Source organism: Parasteatoda tepidariorum, chromosome 3 (genome assembly GCF_982258835.1).
Source record: "Parasteatoda tepidariorum strain Cologne lab strain chromosome 3, Ptep-v5.0, whole genome shotgun sequence".
In the NCBI taxonomy this organism is placed as follows: domain Eukaryota; kingdom Metazoa; phylum Arthropoda; class Arachnida; order Araneae; family Theridiidae; genus Parasteatoda; species Parasteatoda tepidariorum.
In genome coordinates this window covers 45,692,824-45,713,689 of record NC_141757.1, presented here as the reverse complement: position 1 = coordinate 45,713,689, position 20,866 = coordinate 45,692,824, and the positions used below count along the sequence as shown (strand labels likewise).

The 20,866-nt window shown below is 26.6% G+C and overlaps 3 protein-coding genes across 4 annotated transcripts in view; 1 reads left to right on the top strand and 2 right to left on the bottom strand.

Annotated features, from left to right (window-relative positions):
• Positions 1 to 1,480: 1,480 nt before the first annotated feature.
• cype (cytochrome c oxidase subunit cyclope) lies at positions 1,481 to 8,572 on the bottom strand. Of its 2 annotated transcripts, none has more exons than XM_087159254.1 (4): positions 8,411 to 8,572; positions 6,331 to 6,505; positions 5,417 to 5,515; positions 1,481 to 1,594 (listed from the first exon to the last, which is right to left on the bottom strand). In XM_087159254.1, exons 2-3 carry the CDS (start codon positions 6,501 to 6,503, stop codon positions 5,428 to 5,430), a joined length of 261 nt encoding a protein of 86 aa, XP_087015380.1. In that variant the 5' UTR covers positions 6,504 to 6,505; positions 8,411 to 8,572; the 3' UTR covers positions 1,481 to 1,594; positions 5,417 to 5,427. The 2 variants fall into 2 exon arrangements, with proteins under 2 accessions (XP_087015380.1, XP_087015381.1); XM_087159255.1 differs by having other exon boundaries at positions 8,291 to 8,515.
• A 95-nt stretch (positions 8,573 to 8,667) lies between these two features.
• Positions 8,668 to 10,833, top strand: LOC139426419 (uncharacterized). Its single transcript, XM_071185277.2, has one exon. It carries the CDS (start codon positions 8,795 to 8,797, stop codon positions 9,365 to 9,367), a length of 573 nt encoding a protein of 190 aa, XP_071041378.2. The 5' UTR covers positions 8,668 to 8,794; the 3' UTR covers positions 9,368 to 10,833.
• A 2,840-nt stretch (positions 10,834 to 13,673) lies between these two features.
• The window catches only part of LOC107444442 (centrosomal protein 20), a 34,957-nt gene continuing 27,764 nt past the window's right edge, over positions 13,674 to 20,866 (bottom strand). Inside the window, exons 2-4 of the mRNA XM_016058573.4 lie at positions 17,947 to 18,144; positions 15,304 to 15,388; positions 13,674 to 13,833 (exon numbers count right to left, since the gene is read on the bottom strand). Of these exons, the coding sequence (XP_015914059.3) occupies positions 13,740 to 13,833; positions 15,304 to 15,388; positions 17,947 to 18,144 (377 nt within the window). The 3' untranslated portion in view covers positions 13,674 to 13,739. The remainder of the gene's footprint in view (positions 13,834 to 15,303; positions 15,389 to 17,946; positions 18,145 to 20,866) is intronic.

Below are 20,866 nucleotides of genomic sequence, written 5' to 3'. Positions count from 1 at the left end.
TTTTCATTTTTATAAAACTCTGTATTAATTATTTTATATGTCAGCATATATTTCTTTAAATTTGGCAGTATTTTGAAGATATAAAACTTTCATGATAGTGAAAAATTTCCTGAGAGCTGCATTCACGCGTTCATATATATATTATGCATACCTGCCACTCAGTGTGAAAGTTATGGATTTTTTTTATTTGTAGTAAAAAAAATTTTTTTTTTCCTGAAGAAGGTAACTTTCTCTTTCTGAAGAATTCATACTTAAATTTATATCGTAATTAATTTTATAAATATATATAGGTTAAGCTGGTGACACTTTTAAAATAATATTTAAACATTATATTATACTTGGATATTTTAAATAATATTTAAAGTTATATTTTTTATCAAATTTTCAAAAAAATCAGTTAGGTAGCGATTTAGTTTAGATATCCCTGTTGCAATTAATATTAATTCCATCATATGTTTCATACATTTTGGGCACTACATTGGAAGGTGTTGGTGTGATTTTCAAAACGCTCAGAGCATTTTAAAAACAACTCAAACAAACAAGAGCCTTTTAAAAACAACTTAGAATATCAAACCTAATAGTTCCTCGTGGAACACCTTAAAGCAAGCAATCCTTAAATATTTTCATTAACAGCTTAAGACACTGTCCCACTATTATATGGCATAAAGGCATTTAATAATGCCAAAAGTTTTAATTTTGATAAATTAATAAAGGCTGAATCTTCTGCAAAAAGTATTACATCTTGATTCTTATTGTAACATCAAAATATTATATTCAGGGGGAAAAAAAAAGTTAAAACAATACCAAAACTTGAATGTTTCATAATGATACATTGTTTCTGCATGAGAAGTATTCACATTATTTTTGTAAATAGAATATTTTTTGCTTGGAGGGTTAGTCTTAAAATATTATAATTATAATTCATGTGGGTGTATTCTTATGTAGTTATTCTTGTGTCAGTATTCTTTTGCAGAAAAAATATGTTGAACTAATGTAATCTTTCATTAGATGATGAACATCTTAGTATATGTAAAATTTAATACCTCCATTAAAGGGACAAAAGTAGTAGGAATTATTTAAATTTATGAATAAATTGATAAATCTCCCCCCCCCCCAAAAAAAAACCTCATGAAATAGTAAATTATGAGACTTACAGAATAAGTGAATAACATGAGTACTCGTACATTAAATCTTATTTATCTTTCATAACTCTTGCATAGATCTTAAAGACCATATTTAAAGAATGATTAAATTTTCTTCTTTAAATATTGTCATAAAAGTTGTAATTTTTGAAGGAAAAAAAACTTAAGATTTGAACCTAAAAAATTACTTATAACTTATATTTAGGGTATTAGTTTGAAATTCCTAGCTCTCTGTGGTCTGTAGCACAGGGATCTGTGCTATGTAAAAACACTGTTCTTCTTTAAACTTTTATTAAAAATTAGTGTATAATACAATAAAAAATTAATTACAGCAACAGTTTAAGTAAGGAATTCCAGTACTTTATTTAATAACTGAATACATATTTTACAAAACAGACGAATGAGAATAATTTATCTTGGTTACAGCAGTGCCAGTGAATAAAGATGTAAATCTGTTGAAAGAAAATTATAATTTAGATTAAAATGTTTTTATAGTGATTTTAATTTTTTTTATAATATTACTTTCAAATAACACCATTAAAAGGTACTGAAAGTTTTTTTATTTATAAAATTTATTTTATTAAAACATATTTTATTTACACATGAAATATTGTACTAACTTTTATTATTGCTAATTCAAAAGAAAAATTGTGCGGTGTACATCAATTCAATACTTAACAGTTATCAACGAATTTAATAATAAATCAAAATTATAGATTTGCTGAAAAATATAAGTTATAATAATAGCATGCATGAAAAGCAATTAATTACAACTTGTATTATTTATTATCTAAACATAATACTCCAGATACTATTATATACTGTATGTTTTGGGAGAGACTGATATATGTTTTACTCTAATTTCTAAATTAAACTAAGCAAATTTTTTTTAAATATTATGTCACTAAATAACATATTTACAAATGCTGTAAACTAAGACTATATTAAATAAATGTATTTGACAAAAAATAAAAAGCTTATCTTAAAATCTAAAAAATTTTATCACCTGATTTTTTTTGTATTTTATTACACTTATATTTTGCATTTTTTTTTTTTTTTTTTAAAAAAGCTTAAATAATGCTATTTTATTTCTGTATGTTAAATATTTGGACAATGTGATAGAAATAATAGTAAATCATTCAATAACAGCATAAAATTAAATTCCAAAAATGCATGGAAAATCCTACATTCACTGAACTTTTCATTAATAAGATTATTGTAATTTTTACAGTAACTTGAATAATTTTTGATTTTGAGAAAATCTGATAGTGGACGTACATAACAAAGTAATTCTACTAACTTTTAAATTCAAAAATTGTTCAAGTTATGGATAAGTAGAGGTATCAGGGCTCGAAAAACCGACCGTCCGTGGTGGTAAAAAATTCCACATGGACAACAAATTTCTCGAATCCGACGTCCGCATGACGGCCATTTTCCCGTTAATGTTCGTGATACATTTTCAATTTTTGTTATCTTACAAGAGTCTAGCGCCTCACTTTTAAAATTACCCTCTATTCTAGAAATCCCGTTAATTCCTTTGTCAGACCAAATGCTCATGCTCACGTAATTGGTAAACAAAAGTAAAGGTGCTATGTGCATTTGATTTCACAGAGTGGCCACCTGAAAAACAGTTTTTAATATCTTTTGGCAATCAAAACATGCAGATGTTACTTGAACATTTAATTTGCTTTTTTGAAGGAGTAGATAATGAAAATTTTTCTGAAGAATGGATGTCATTAAACTTTTAGATACATAACATCGTTCAACACCAGAAAACTTCAGCCCTCCGAACCCAAGCTATTTATAAAGACCTAATGCAGCAAAATGACCCACAATACAGCAACATACTGTGCATGGTGGAATTGATATTTTCTCTGTCTGGGAGTACTGCAGCGGTTGTAAGGGGATTTTCAGCAATGAACTTACAAAAAAAAAAAAAAAACACATTGCGTACTGGTTTTAAACAAGAAGCGTTAAACGCAATTATGAACACCAACTTAAATGGAAATCCCCTTTCAGATTTCTGTGCAGAAACCTCTAAGTCATTGGCTTGATTGTGGAACTGGCAAACGTCATATTTGATTCATTTAAAAAACTTAGTACTTTTCGATAAATTGACATTCCAGATAACTTGACCTTTGTCATTTAAATTATTTCATAAAAGAAATACCAGGTTACTATCAGTAACCCGGTATTTCCTTTATTACTGTATAATGTAAACCAAGTATTTGTAATCCTAGTAACGACTAATTCAGAGTGCAATTTATAATATAAATGTTTGTAATAAATAAGAGAAAATTATATTTTTACTTATTTAGAAGGTTAATTTCAAAGGAGGACGGGTAAAATTTCTGAGTTTTTTCAAGCCCTGAGAGGTACATAACAATAATGGTTACAACATTATTTCTAATAGCAATGAAAGAAAATTTCAAATATAATTGCAAAGCTAAAGAAAAAACCTCCTGAAGGTAGATTAAAGCTCCAGGATGACTACTAACATGTACACTAAAACAAATATATAAAGAAAGAAATTATTTTCCTGCCCCATCATTCCTTTAATTGTGCATTAATTTGTGGCTTTATGGCTCCAACATTAAGGCTGCACAGAATTGACAAAAATGGAACACTGTACAACTGTTCACTTCTACAGCTAAAAGGTTAGACATAATATCCACAGAAAGGTAAGTCTCATAATTAATGAAGTCTTATTATATAATTAATAATTCTTTATGTAATCAATATGAAACTTCAAAATTTTTTAATATAGGTAAGGATTATTTAAGCTTGTAGTAAGCCTAGTAGAAAGTTATTTGATAATATCTATTGTAAACACAGATATTATTCTGATCTTTTTTTTTTTTTTTGTTATTTTAATTTAAAATAAAGATATAGTAATATCTGCTGTAAGTGACACTTTATACTTAAAGGACAATTCTATTGACCTTGTTCCTTTAAATATGAGTTTTAATGTATTTACCTCTTAATCAGGGGTACTATTCAAAGTTTATAGAAAATAAGTTTAAAAAAGTAAGTTAAACATAAGGTTAGTTAAATTTAGGGAAATACTATTTAATATTACTATTTACCTTGTCTCTTTTGACAAATGCTGTTTTAGAGAAGGGGGTAGAATGCATTAGAAAAAAGATTTGATAGTGCTATCAAAAGAACTTTCCCATTCAAATGTTTATGAATAAGAAGCAAGAAAAACATGCCTACTACCAGGGTCTTGGTGTTATTTAAGATAAGAGATCAGTAAGGAAAAAAATGGTCAGATGGCTGAACCACACAGTAATAGTGATGGGTTGCTAATTCGCAAAAGAACATTCCAACATGGAAAAAGTTTTTTACTTGAGTGATATTTTTACATGTTTAATACATAAAAATAACACATAGATTTAAATAGGAAAAGGTTAATGTTAAAATAAAATAAAAGTTTTAATAGATGCAACAAAACTTAAAAACTTAGTTTTGAGATTTAAGACAATATATTGGAATAAGTAAAAAACAAGTAAATAATGTACAAAAGGATTGAAAAGAAATTTGAACAATCCAAAACTGAAAAATGAAAGAACAAGGAATATCCCTGTGACTGTTTCAGACAAAGAAAAAATCAAAAGATGTGCAACCATGCAGCAGAAGAGATAAAAAAAAAAAAAAAAATCAAATCTATAAATTCGAATTTCTGATGACGTTACATTTATTAAGGGTGGAAAAAATGACCTGGAAACAGATACCTCTAACACCATGTTTTGTCAATTTTTTTTTAAACATATAGCAAATTATTTTTTAATGTTGTATCATTATTAAGATATTTTTATTTTATTGTGAAGTTTCTATTTTTTTATATAAATAAAATTTTAAAATACAATTAATATGTAAAGTAGATTTCATATATAAATAATAGAGAATATTTTTAGAACAAAATTTTTTCCCCACATTATTTAGAACATTAGCTACATTAATAACATTAGATTATTACATTTAACATTTTGCCACCATATTTTGAATAAAGATACTAATATATAAAACAGCATAATTTTTTTAAAAGCAATTATTTAATTAAATATACTTTTGAAATTATTGATTGAATAATAATTTTTGAGAAGTTTTTGTAGAAGGATGCTAAAATGTTAACGCTTATGAATACAATTAAAATACGCTATAGGTGAGAATTAGTCATTAGATAAGAAAAAGACATAAGATGAGAAAAAGACATAAGATGAGAAATAAGAAAGATATTCTTTAAACAGGGAGAAAACAACATTGAGACTAACCTAACAGTAAATTATTCTTCTTCCTTTTCAAATTGAGGAAAGGGTGGCAGAATTCCTAGATTTTTCATTCTTTCATAATCTTTATCACCATCATAAGTTCTAAAAGAAAATTAAGAAACTCAAAATAAATTGAAATCAAAATGAAATTAAATAATTTAATTATAGAAAGTTGTATGCACATTTAAAATTGATAATTTAAGAAACGTTTTACACAACAGCACTGAATATCGATTATTTGTTTTGTAATTAACAAGTACTTGAATTATTCAATCAATTTGAATTAATCTAAATAGTAATTTTTTTAAAAAGAACCGACTTGTTTAATAAGGCAATCATAAAAGCTGCTGATATTTTATTTTTAAAATATCCTTCAAATGAATGATGAATCACGATTTAAAAATGTTTTAAAAGTTACTTATTTTTGTTTGCCTAAAATATAAAATATTCACTACAAAGTTCAAGATTGATTACTTAAAATTTATTGATGTTAATTTCGGGGAAAAATTTAAAAAATCAAGATTTAATACTGATTCAATGTTGGTAAGATGAGCATGCAATTTGCTTACTACTTAGTTGCACTTAGTAGAAGAACTGCTTAATATTTGGCTAAAATCAATTTTCAGTATGTTGCTATTTGCTATGCTCTTAATTGCATGAAAAAATAATAAATTTAAAAAAAACTTTTCTGAAGACCAGAATTACAAATTTTAAACAGATTATTTGCTTGGAAAACATATTATTTGTAAGGTGAAATTAAAATAAAACTGAAAAATATGAAAAGACAAATCTAACTAGGTTAGGCCAGAAAACTTGAAAAACTAAAATACAAAAGATTAAAAAAAATTTATTTACTAAAAATTTGCCTTTCCCTTTAACAGTAACTGAAAAAAATTATGATTGATTTTATACATTACTTGTAAAATTCAGCGTAAGCACGTTTTCGAGGATCTGCGACTAGGAATTTCCATGCCATGGATCCAGCGAATCCAAGAATTGTAGCAATTGCCAAATGCTTTGAAATATATGCTTTCAATAAACCCCGCATTTGAGGTTTTGGTAGTCTCTTCATTTCAGCTGAGGCTGACATTTCTAGAAAGTAAATTTAAATTAAGGTTGAAATCAATTTTTTTTCTAATGCAACCTTACATAGCGATAAATGAATAACAATAAAATACCTTTTTCCAGTATCGAAAAAAAAACTGCAACAAATTTTAAAATTGAAATTGTAAAAGATTCAATTTAAAATTAATTTTCACTATAAATAATCTTATTTACAGCAGAAATAAATTATTTAATTTTAAAGCAGAATGATGATTAAGCCATAAACAGAATTTTTCCATAAGTACATACTCTTTTACATTAAAATTACAAAACACTACATCAAGTTTCTGCTAAAAGAACATAAGGATTATTGATATACTACAAAATTCCAATTTGGCCTCCTTGAAATATTTGAAAACCTTGTTATATTTTTAATTATGTCTATGTATGGAGCCAATTGGAAATATTCTTTTAATTGTTAAATTAAGTCACCTTCATTTTATCAATTTGTAAATTGATAAGAAAAGTGTTTCAATTTCACCAAAACATGTCAACAAATATTATTTTGCATCATCTAATATTATATTTTTCATACATATTTTACTTAATAATCTTTACTGAATTCCCACATTAGCTTGAATATTTTACTTTGAAGTTGCAACAAATCAAGTAATTAATTTTTCACACAAAAATTAAGTTATAATTTTTGAAAAAAAAATTAATCATTGTCTTCAAATACATTTATGTTCTTTGGAAGCACAATTACTACTTAATTGCGATAGCCTCGGGCAGAATTTGATAATTACAAATATACATAATTAATTAATAATTACAAATATACATGCAGAAAACAAAACCAAAATTTTTTACTTCATTATACTCAAATGAGAATAGAAAAATCATGAGTATTTCTTTGAACATAATTCTGGCGAAAAAATAATCTTTCGAAACTTTCCACAGAAAAGAAAACCATTTTATTAACTTCATTATTCTTTATTTTTCGTTATTCCAAATGAGAATAGAAAATCATGAGCATTTCCTTCCCTTGTAAAGTGTGCGAAAGATATCTTTAATATACAATTCTAGGGTGTAAAAAACTTCTTTCAAAAATTTCTGCAGAAAAGAATAAAAAAATTTTAAAACTAAAGGAAAAATCTTTCTTCAAGAACTCTGTAAGGCGCTGAGAAAATGTTGTCGTGATTCTGCCACGGGGTGCAGTAGTAAATATATTAAAAGCAATAAAAAGTATTTAGAACCATAACTTAAATTTTAATTAACCTAAATAATTAAGCAAATTTTACACAACCTATAAACTGTTGCCTTATTATAAAATTATTTTGAAAATAAATCTGTTCATTTAATAAATAATGTCTTTAAACAAGGTGGAAAGATGCATTTCTAAGCTATCTACGAATTTGCACATCGTTTTCAAATTACTATTAACAAAACCTTTTTTATCTTTTACTATTTTTCAATCTTTCGCTTTTTAACAAAATGAAACGACTCTGGGCATTTTTTGATAAAAAGGTCACTTAATAGTTTTTAAGTATTGTTTACAATAGCAAGTTAACTTAATAATTTTTGAAATAAATATCATTATTAGATTAAAGATCCTAAAACAGGCTTTTCAGATAATTTTTTTTAATCGAAATAACATCATAAACACTGGTGTTCACAAACAATTAGATGATTTTTCAGGGAACTGATTTTACAGCCGAAGCGGTTAGAATTATTTTCGACAACTTAATAAACATGTAAAATGATACATCAGTATATTCTTTAACTTAAATAATCCATGCAATAAGAAAAAGTCTCAAAAATAATTTTTTTTACACAGGATATATTTTTACAGGCACCTAGTCTAGTTATAAACTTGGCATAAAATAAGTAACTAATTTACACATATTAGAGTGAAAACTAGAACACTGTGTCCATGTTAATTAACATACAAACCTAGTCGATGATTACGCAAAGAAGAAATTTATAAATATAATTAGTTTAAAACAGCGATTTCCACAAAGTTTCAGAAGTATTAATTTGGATTTTAGATTTCTTCTTCGACCTTGCTTTGCTACTTTAAAATAATTTGTACAAACTGTACAAATTTTTATTCAGTAACCGAGGGATTAAGGATCTTAACCTGGCTTTATTTAAAAAAGTCAAAAAACTGAAACAATTGCATTGGATATATAAGACACAAAGAAATAGGCAAGCGGAAACCGTTGTGATAAAAGAAAACAGTAAATAAAATAAGCATGCTCGTATTTGCTTTTGATATCTCTGCATTTCACAATTTTCAACTTTGAATATATTTAAAGTTAATATCAATATTTAAGTATGTCTAGCAATAGTTCCGATTTTCAGTGCCCAAATGGTTACGTAAAAGAGTCCATTACGCCTCAACTTTTTTACGAAGATTTAGATGAAGACTCTGAGATATGGTTGATAAGAGTTCCCAGCGATTTAAATCCCACAGCTATTGAAAACCAAAAGATTATTTTGGATGGTGATCAACACATATTAGAATGTGATGAAAATTCTAGATTTGAATATATTTCTGACCCTGTTGAACAAACTAAATTAAGTATAATTTTACCTCAAAAATCTGATGGAAAATTGCGAAGTGTTAAAAAGGGATTCGCAGGATCAGTTTTCTTCAATGAGGATATAATTATCGAAAATTCGGAAGTGAAAATTGAAGGGGATAATACAAGTGCTAATGATCTTAATTTTAGTTCGTCTGCATTAGATGAAGGTTTTGAAAACTCCTTTTCTATTCAAGCATTAGATAATCCCAATTCATCTGTTGATTCGAAGAAATCAAAGAAAAAGAAACGGTCTTCTCTTAAGATAAAAAAAGAGAAAACTTCTGATGCGGATGAATTTCCAGAATGTAACTCTCAAAGATAATATGTAACAAATATTTAGTTATAATTTAAATTTACTGATTACCTACTGTCAATTAATTTAAATTACTGATTCTGGAATTTTGATTATACTCTAAAAAATTAATTGATTGACTAAGAAATAGTTAAAAATCTTGCATTAAGAAGCAAAAATTTTTATTTTATGTATTTACATTTTGTGACATAACTGTCTCTTTTCTCTTGTCTATTAAGTATTTCTTTTTGCCGATGTGGTTTTCAGTAATATTATCTGCCCATTTTGGAAAAAAAGGCATAATCTGGTCTTTTTTTTTTAAAAAAAAAACTTGTTTTTATTTAGCTTTATTAAGTATCATAGAAAAAAATTAAATGCTTTTCCTATGCAAATTTCCATAGTCGAAATCTTCTGATATGGTTAATTTTCCGAACAATTCAAACAAAGTGTATATTTTACATTGATTGCTTGTAATATTGACTTATAATTTTTGTTGTTGGCTTAAAATTTTTGAAAATGTTCAGAAATATTTATATATATAAATTCCAGTTTATTAAGAAAAGTAATCATCATTGTTTTAGTACATTATTGACCATTTATGTATTTTAAAATATGTGCTCAGGTTAGAAATATATATATATTTTTTTTAGAAGAAGATATAATTGTAACATAAATGATTTCTAGATCTAGATCTCATTTAACTGCTTATTGTTATTATTTTATATTTTTTAATCTAAACCAACTGAAGCTTACTATATTCATTATAGCTTATTTCATTATTTAGTTTTTGATAAGCCCTCAGCAAATAATTTTACAAATTTTTTTTAATGTAATATTCTTATTGGCATAAAAATTGTTGTCTTTAAATATTCGATTTTGTTTAATAGTCTGATCTGGATAAAGTAAGTACTTGTTTCAAAAATATGGTTGCATACCTATTCATTAGTAAATTTTATTTTCTAAGGACAACTACAAAAACTGTAAACTGTCAAACAATAAAATATAAAAACATATATATTTCCAATTTTTAGTTTATGAGTATGTAATGTTTATAACTAGTGGTAATCTTAGTAATATTGATTAAGTTTAGTTATAGAGGGCTAATATAATAGTATTTTAAAGTAAATTTTGTTAAATTAAATGCATGTAAGTGGTCAATGATATATATAAAAAAAATTCTTACACCTCTAAGACATTTAGTCTGAACTGTTTAGAATGTATAATTTTTAAGCTGCAACAGGCAGTTGCTTATAAAATTAAAAGGAAAACAAATTAGTTTCCTTTCAAATTGATGCAATGGGTAAACATCTTTTTTAATTCGTAACTTTTCTCAAAAGTTTCAATGTTCAATCAAATGTTATGTTTGATATAAATGCTGAACAAATAATTTTTTATTCATTTATAAATTATCCACTCAGTACTCTTAATTTTGTTATTTCTCTAAAGAGTATGATTTTTTATTCTTATTTTGTTGAAATAAAGTTTTTGTTTCCTCATTAGTTTTTTTCTTCTTCTTAAATTTATGAATCAAGCAAGAAAAAAAAAGAGGGAAAAAACGTGAATAAAGCACATAAAAAAGTACAGTGAATGACATACTACTAAAGTTTTGGTTCTATAAACAAGAACCTTCCTCAGTGCCTTAACACAGAATAATGGAAGAGAAGTAAAGAGACAAACACATGCAAAGTGTAAGTGATTTAACTAATTGCAATAGTAACAGAAAAACAAGTTTGAACAAAATATCTGAAGAATTAGGCCCTTCGGGTGGGAGTGTATTTGTTGGGAATCCCAGGGTGCAACAGATAAAATAAGAATTGACTTCAAAATATTAGGAACACAGTAAGATACTCGAAGAAAAACTATTAGAATTTTTAAGAATGTGGAATGACTCCCAAAAATTAAGTATGAATTTTTTGCTTATTTGTGATTTCTTCTTGCACCTAGCTTTAAATTCTGTCTCTTCCATAGATTGTCGTATAAAATTTTCGATTACAACTCACAGAGAAACATTAAGTGTTCAATGCCTTATAGAAATTTTAAAAAAAAAAACCTTTTTATTTCCGTGATAATTTCTTTCTGATATGTACAACACGTTGGTAATTTTTACACTGGCACCTTAATGTGCATAGCACGTCTTTCCTGCACAAGTGGTTAAAATATAGTTAAATTTTTTTAGTTGTGCGACATGCAAAAGAATAGCTAAGTAAAGAAATACAAAATATCAAGGCCAAAAATTAGAACAAAGGTTTGGCTTGCAATGATAAATACTTTTTGCTATTCGAAGATTTAATATTATTTCGAAATAAGAACTTATGACTGTTAACTAACAAATAATAAAAATCTCAGGCATGCCAACTTTTAGCTTAACTCTCCTGCTTTTGTATCTAATCTTTGGAGAACGTATTTTTGCAAATTTTTTTCTAACTGAATGTATGACTTGGCAGACCATGTATGCATCAACTAGCACTCATCGAGATCAGTGTTTTTTTAAGTGTATTTGGTTTATTCCTTTTTTCATTTTTTTTTTTACAATTTTATGCTAAAAATATCTGATAAGCCAAAAAGATAAAGATGTATAATTGTGATATTAAAGTATATACTGCTGGTTTCACTTTTAGGAATGGTAGCTTAAATGGGGCTGAAATAACTAAATTGAATAATATTTCAACTACAGTAGAGCGCCGATTATCCGAACATGGTTCAGATAATGAAAAGTTCGGATAATTGGAAAGTTGTTTAAAATCTAGTTTAAATGATTATTATTTATGCATTGACTTCCCTTCGCACCTTTTGTAGGCTTAGGACTGGTAGTACTGTCGAAAATAGCTCTGGCGGGTTTAAGTTTTTTTTTTTCTTTTTTCAATTTTTAAATATTTTTAATAAATTTTTTTTATTACTTTTTTTTTATTTTGAATTATTTTTATCATATTTAAGTTTCATATACTTTTTTTGACAATTACGGATTTTACCACATTTTTCATTTATTTCCATTGCAAAAGAAATCCAGCGAAGATATCGTTTCAAAGAAGACGCGTTTATTAGCGGCCATATATCCCTTATTCTTTTTAAATAAATCAACTGAACTGGAGCAACATCATTTTGACGTTCTGGCCAATTCATTGCAAAATCTAATGAAATGCACTTCTATATGAGAAGATCCACTATCTTGAACTTGATCACCTACTTCTTTCACTTCGTCTGTAGAGTTCCAATTTTCATTCAAAATTTCAGTAACAATTTCATCATTTTCATCCGGAAAATCTACGGGCTCAGAAACTTCAGTTTCGTTTGTTTTTCTGTTAAGAATTTTATTCCAAGATTTAAGATTTCAAGCACTGTAATCATTAACCATAAGTGTCAACTACCCATTCCCCAATTATAGAACTTCAGCACTTATCTATTCATGAACTTCTTCTGCATTCTAGACTATCAAAATGAAGGTTACATTCTTGGAAGATATTTTTCTTTTGTAAAGGGGTATGCAGGTTTAACTGTATCACAGTAAATATATGTATGGCTACTATAAGAAAACTGCTAAAAAGGTTGTAAATTAAATATGGTCTTCAAATGTAGGGGATATTATTTCTTCTTCTTGATTTAGAAAAATTGTCGATAGGCTAAAAAGTATTCTAAACTTCAAAAAAAAAAAAACTGAAATCAGACATAGTTTGGATAATTGGACGTTCGGATAATAAGGGTTCGGATAATCGGTGCTCTACTGTATTTCGAATTCAAGCTCTAAGTTTTTTTATTGTTTTTCTGTGCCAGTTGAAGTTTTAGGAAGCATTTTTTTTTTCTATTTTACAAAATTCTTAACCGGATTGGCATTTTGTCTGGAAAAAAAACCTAGACACAACAGAAGAAACTGAAAACTGACTAAATAAAATTTAATGTAGCATAAGATAGTAGAATTTTTCAATTTTTTTTAAATAATAACTATAATTAGTGCTTACTTTATTTTATTTGTAATCATAAACATTAGTAAAAATGTGCTTTATTGTATCTTCTTATAAAAGTTTTACTTATTTATAAGAGTTTTCTTTTAAAAAAATGCTCTCAATATGCAAATTATTGAATTAAATAAAATCAAATACATAAAAATTGATTTGTCTTTTTTTTAAATTTTTAGTATAATTAACTCTTAGAGATGTGAACTAAAAAGGAAAGATAAAAAATTCTAATCTCTCCAAAGTTCTAATTAACAAAAATAGACATTGATTAAAAAATTACAACTAATTCTTTACAACTTAATTTTTTCTCTGCTCTTCTCTTTTGTGAAAAATCCTTCAATTTCTACTAAAAATTTCAAAAACGAAAAAATTTCTTGCATCCTTGATTAACTTGAAAAGCTTTTTTATTTAAGTAAAACATAATTAAATACATAAGATTATAACAAAATATTTTAAGGACTTGACCTCAATTCTTCACTTTGAAGATTTTCTTGCTCTGATTTAGGTTGGTTTACGAACTGAGATACAAGTTCATACAGCAGTGGCCTGTAAAAAAAAATGTATAATTTCTGTATCTCTATAAATATATAAATACAGACACTTTTTAGTTACATATTATCAAAATAGAGTAGCTAAATAATTTTAATTAATTAGTTATAAAATGTTTCATATGCTTCAAATTAATTATTTTAAAAATTAATTTGCGGTCATAAAAATTACATTTAAGTTTTCAAAAAACTATTGTAAAATGTGTAAAATACTAATTATTTTCAAAAATGTGGACGTAAGAACTAAAAAAATAAAAGTATGAGGTGCATAAAGAAAAGAAGGAAATAAGGAATACTGAATTATTGTGAGTGATTACAACGCCCTCTTCTGGTCAGGCAGAAATACATAACATCTCCCAACTCAAGAATTTTAGGAAAAAAAATAGTACAAACCCTTACAATTTTTTCTTTATATACAATTTTTTATTCTCCTTATAATTTACTTTTATTTTATGCATATATATTATGAAGCGTAATAAAATATACATAATTTTATAATAATTTTACTATCATGGAAAATATTGACTATAACAACTGAAAAATAATATGACAATTTACGAAGTGGTTCCTAATAGGCAATACCACTTTGGAAAGAAAGAAAAAATTTTGATTCCCCTACCTCTTGAACAATATTTAAACATAGAATGTTTTTAAAATTATTAAAATAGTGTTATAGGTGTATAAACATAATTTTATAAAATAACATAACATAATATTATAATAGGTCAAAAATTTACAGTAAAATAATTACATGTTTACGTGTAATAGATGTACTTATTTTGATATTATTTATATATCATTTTAAAGATCAATACATTAGATATTATTTATACTCTCACTGTACTACAACCACTGTACTTAAATTATTACCTTATTTTGAATAAAACATTGAAAATGTAAAAGTTAACTTTTTGCATTAAATATTCTATTCATGATAACACTGGTAAAAAAAATTTTCTTTGTTTTTTGTTGCGTTTGGTTTTTTAACGGTCTCTGGATGTTTTTTTTTTTTTTTTTTTTTGTAGAAATGTACAAATTTAAAAACGTTATCTATAACAGGGGTTCACATAAATGTTGTGACAAACTTCCAGGGTAGTTAGGACACATCAGGATTAAAATTATACAGGAACCCAAGAATGGAAATGTTAAAAAATAGATACAGGCCACTAAAAAACAAACTAAGAATATATATTTTTAAAAATAAATCTGTAACTTTAGGAGCAAAACTAATTTCAGGTGTGAAATTTGCACACTCGAGTTAGGCATGATCAAGTATTTGTATAAATGCAACAAAAAATTTGTTCCCCAGTGTAATCAATGCAATATTATTTTAAAGAATCAATACATAAGATATTATTTGTCTTTTCACTATATTACAACTACAGCAATAACAATGCTGAACACATCTCTATGATAATCAACAAAGAAAATATACTACTAATGACTTTTTTTATTTTAGAAATCTTACATATTGCTGGAATTATCTACAACTTTAACTTTTAATCTTTCTTCCAGTAACTGTCTTTGTAGAGGAAAATTTGGATGTCCGGATTCTGAAAAAGAAAAACAGATAAATTGTATTTAATAAACAAATGTGGAAACTTTCATGAATAAAAAGGAAAAAAGAAACAATAAGTGTAAAAATATATTTTTAAACACTTTGAAGTTTTATTAAAAGTAAACAAATTGTAGCAAGAGGAATAAGATGATTTAGGCAGCAATTTCTTTTTTTGAAGTAAATATGTAGATATAGACAGTTTTTTTGTAACCGAGAATAGTAAAGGCTTAATAGTTATAACTTTCATTCTAATTTTTCAATAATTTCGATAGTAAAAGATTTCATATGTACAGTATAACTTTTGATCTAATGATCGGATCTTTACCTTCCAGGACTCAATCTTAATGGTGCCAGAGGTTGACCTCAATTATACTTATTAATTAGTGCAGGCAGATGATACTTTAAGTTACTAAATCAGACACAAAAATGCACCTTCTCTGAATAAGCATACCTTTTTTTCTACGAATGTGGATTTCTTACCCCAAAATATAGGGAGTGGCTGAAATGTAGACAATATGGTCCCCATAGTTTGGTCTTCGAGTACTATTTAAGTAATTTTAAAAAATTTTGCCCACAATTATAAAATTCGTTTATAAATTTTTATTTTTAATAGTCGGAAACAATTTGAATTGTACATCATTTTAAAGTCTGTATTTTTGCATTGGCAAAATACAAAATTTGAGCGAATTCGGTTGAATAGTTGCTGAGAAATCAAATTTTAAAAAAGTCGTATAGTTAAAATTCTATTTCTCAGGACTATTCAACCGATTTCGCTCAAATATTGTATTTTGACATGTAAAATTACATGCTTAAAAATGATGTACAAAATTGTATACCTTACCATTCAAAATTTTTTCAACGATTATAAATAAAATAATAAATATTTATAAAAATTTATTTTTTGTATGAAATTATATATGGATAAACGAATTTTATTATTGGTTGTAAAAATTCTTCGATTCGCTTTTAAAAAGTTCACGAGATATGGTGAAACCCGCAAAAATTAACATTAACGGGTCTAAACTATCTACCGCTGTCCTAAAAAACTATTGGGACCATAGCTTCCTGATAACGGCTTCTTTTCCAATTTCTGAGGATCTAGAAGCGGTCTAAAAAAAGGTAGAGAAAGTACGTTTTTGTGTCTGATTTCATAACTTGAAATATCTTCTACTCTCATTAATTAGCATATTTAAGGTTAGGCTCTCAAACCATTAAGATTGAGTCCTAATATGTTAAAATCCGATCATAAAATCAAAAGTTATTCGGACTGTTAACTTTTTTTATTTTGCGCACTTTAAAATATGTGTGAAAAATAGTATGGTAATAGGAAATACTTTATTCCTCTCGAAAATACATAAATAAAATATGTTTATTATCAGTTTTTTTCTCTTCCATTTCCTGTATAGTTGCAGTCCTAAATTTGGCATCTCTACTCATTACCTAGGGTCTTTCGTAATGATAGCCCTTAATGTATATTTTCAGAATCCTTATTAAAAGAAGTATGTACATAAGGGACCGCCAATAAATATTTAATCGAGAGAAGAAAAAAAACGCTATCGAAATCACTTCTGAGGAAGGCAGAACTGATAACATTAAAACCGGTTTGATTGCCCGAGTAAAACAAGAGGTGAAAGGGGATTTTTAGAAACAACTCCTGGTTTCGTCAAGATATCAAACAATTTTCTTCTTCACTCTCTCCTCGTAAGTGATTCGAGAAATATATAAAGTACACGTGTTTGTTTCTTTTTCGCTTACAAATGCAACCCTTATTGCATAAAGTTTTTTAAAAAGATTCGTAGAATATATTTTAAGAGTAGTATTTACAGAACACTTTACATAAGTTTAAAACTCTATAAAAGTAAAAAAGAACACAAAATGTTTAATTTACGATCTTGCCTTTTTATTTAATTTCTAACAACAATCAATTCTGCATTTTGAACTTTATACGAAGTATGTATGAAAAAGAACTTAATACGAAGTTGTTTTTTTTTCCCCTCAATTTCATGTATTTTAAAATTTTAGATAAATCTCAACTTAGAACTCACATAAATGTTTTGAAATGAGAATATTTAACATTTAAATTATTTACAATTTTTTTTTTCTTTTTTTAAATAGCCAGAATTTTTATTAATTTACAATACGCATCCAATATTTAATTTATCAATGCAATTTATACCTTTAGAATAAATTAACCCATGTCAAGTCGATATTATATCACTTTTTGAAAGTAAAACAAAATTCTGTTGAGAAGTGTTAGATTTTAGTAAGAATAAATATTTTAAATTGTTTCGTTGTTCTGACCTTTACACAGGTCACGTAACTTATGTAGATTTTGCATTAAAACTAAAATATTTTTGTAAAAGTCACTTTAACATCCTAAAGACTTATATAAAAAATTCATAGTCACTAACTTGTCATAGTGCTCAAAACATATCTATCCAGTGTAGCCGTTTAAGTTTGAAATTCTTCAAAAAGCATAAAAAGTTAGTAATGTTATTGGCGAAGTTAAGACATGATCTTCTAAAAAACAGAGCATACTAAAAAATATATCACCTGCAACTAACACTGATTCTGTAAATAAGTATCCATTGAATATTAAGTATTCTCGAATTAACTCATTAATAAGAATATTTTCATTGGAAACAGGATTGGGAGGTTCACTTTCATCTTGCAGGATGTTAAATACTTCAGCACGTATTTTGGCTCTTATTTCTCCAAGGGCACCCGATTTAGCGAGGGCGTCTTTTAATACTAGAAAAAGAAAGGTAAAAATTATAAAATAACACACGTGCTTACAAAATATAACAAGAAATACATCGATCCCTTAAAAATAAACGGATAGAGAGAGAAATGTACAGTTCGCTGCGTTCTTTTTAGGAAACTAGTTTTTTTTTTAATTACCAAATTTCAAATTAGTTATAAAGCATGACAACGAACAACGCTGCTAACAGAGAAAACTATAAAAATTGTTTTCTTCTGCATAACAGATCATTCAAAATTTAATGTTTGCAACACAGGCATCAGTTTTATTCAATTTTATAAACAGTGAAGCGACTTTCCACATTATCTACTCCCGGGCACTTCTTTGGCACCGTATTTTGAAATTCGCCAAGTCGGGTCTCACATTTTCTCGCGAAAATCTTCGAACACTATTTCGCGCATGTTTCACTTGGAACATACGATTTAAAAAACGCATGAGTGAACATGAGGTGCGAATAAACTTAGCTATTTCATAAGTTTTTGGTGCTTGGTATTAGTGGGAGCTCGGTATTTGGCCCGAAGGGCCACCAACCGATTCATCTTATTCTGTAAGCATAAGTTTTTGTGTATTATCATTCTCTTTATATAATCGGACTTTCTGAAACACCTTTTTATTTCTTAGTTTTTTGTTTCCGTTTAATTTTAAACTTGTTTTAGAATTCTTATCTCGTTTCCGAAAAGATTTAGTTTGTTTTATATTTGAATTTTTTTCCCTCTTCTGTGAGTATAGGATATAGCTTTGTAATTATTTTTATAAATTTATTTCAAATAATTTACGGTGTCTTTACCAAGTATGTGGCCGCAATATTTAATAATGTAGCAGGCTTTTGTACCTTATTGTTTAGTTTTTAAATCCTTTAATTTAAGTAACTGCACAATTTATAAGTTTTAAGCATTTTCTTTTTGTATGTGTGTAATGATGTGGAGATTGTTGCTGTTAGCTTTATACCTTAATTGATTATTTTTTCCTTTTTTGAGACAATAACATTTACGTCCAAACAATCGTACTTAGCTTTGACACTTTTTTGTAAACTAGTGGGCTGCGCCCCCTGCTCGCTAATGCTCGCCAACCCCCGAAAATTGATACGCAATCTTATACGGTTTGCTTCGCAAACCAAGCTCTCTTCGATCGCTACTAACTTAGGTACATTGCAAATGCACAAAATTCTAAGAATTCAAAACAATCATTCAAATCCATGTAACAACTTTTCTTTAAAAAAAAATATTACATCTTTTTAGTAAATACTAAGTCATTAAAATAAATTTGAATTCAAATAAATGACATGTAATTCTTTAAACCTATTAGAAATGTGCTATAGTATAAAATCTTAAAGCGTAACAGCACGATTGAGACTCATTTTTCAATGAATAACTAATAACAATAATAAAACAAATAGATTCGTGAGATAAATCAAAAATCGTCAAATAAATTCGTAATATATAAATTCGTGAAAAAAAGCGCTTTCGACAAAATACTAAAATAGAGATCTATCGACAAAGACTACTCACTTCTGCCTATCTTAATAGTACGAGATTGTCGCAGCTGAACTGTTACGATCAGTTATCACAGCAAAAGTAAGATTTTGATTACCAAATAAGAAACAATTTATTACCATTCTGCAAGGGACAAAAAAAAAAAAAAAAATAGGTCATACAGTTTTTAGACATACAGAATGCATGACAATCTAAGAATAAATGTTTAAACTTTTAAAGCAAATTACCAACAATAAAAGCTATTGTGCAAAAAATAGATAAATAAATAAAAAACAAGTTGTTACAAATGAGACTATTATATGATTCGACCAACTCAAAAATTCTTTTGAAATTTTAAAGACTAATGAATACTTCAAAAATAATAACAAAAAAGTTTTCTGTGTCTCCTCTTTGAAGCAGAATATAAATTAAAAGACACATCTCACTTTTTTTGATCCTGCTTCTCTCTGAACCATTCTTATTAAAATAGATGGATCGTGCTAAAATATGTTATCAGTTAGTAAATGTGTTTTTGTATTAAGGAGAAAAAAAAGACCTTATTTTAGAGTGACAATAAATTTAATAATTTTCATAGGATATTTATATTTATTAGAAGAGCATAAATTGAATAAAAAAAATTGCATAAAATAAATTGAATACAAAAAATTGTAAAATAAATAGACCAATTGTTGAGTTATAGAATCGAATAAGCTAAAGTTGTTATATAATTATGAATAAAAAGTTACAAGATAGATAAGTTATGAAATTAATGAAGCATAACATGAAAGGATAAGTACATAGCAAAATGTATGATAAAATTAATTAGGAAACAAATAAAAAGCAGGTGAATAATTTCAGATATGCACAAATAACAGTAATAGAAGCAAGAGTGTAGGAAAATATCGGAATTTTCGGTGACAAATTTAAGATATATTAAAAAAAAGTTCAGCAGCCACTATTTTAAGTTTCAATAAATATGATTTGATGTTAAAGATAAATTAACTATACGAAAATAATAGTGAATATGTCAAAAATTTGTTTCTTTATGTCATGGCTTTATTTAAAAATATTTTTTCCCCTTATTTTCATAATAGTACGCATTTTCTAGAAAATATTTGAAAAAATTTAATGAAAATTTTTCTCATTTTTTTAAAGACATCATTTTTTTTTATGAAGAAAATACTTTCAATCAAAAGTTGTTCAGTATAAAATATATGTAATGTTTTTTTTAAAGATATTG

What these genes read in the sequence shown, in the direction of transcription:
- cype (XM_087159254.1), bottom strand. Translation starts at nt 6,503, where the DNA reads ATGTCAGCCTCAGCTGAAATGAAGAGACTACCAAAACCTCAAATGCGG. An exon ending in GCTTACGCTGAATTTTACAA is followed by an intron (nt 5,516 to 6,330) that starts GTAATGTATAAA and finishes ATTTTCTTTTAG; the next exon opens with AACTTATGATGGTGATAAAG.
- LOC139426419 (XM_071185277.2), top strand. Translation starts at nt 8,795, where the DNA reads ATGTCTAGCAATAGTTCCGATTTTCAGTGCCCAAATGGTTACGTAAAA.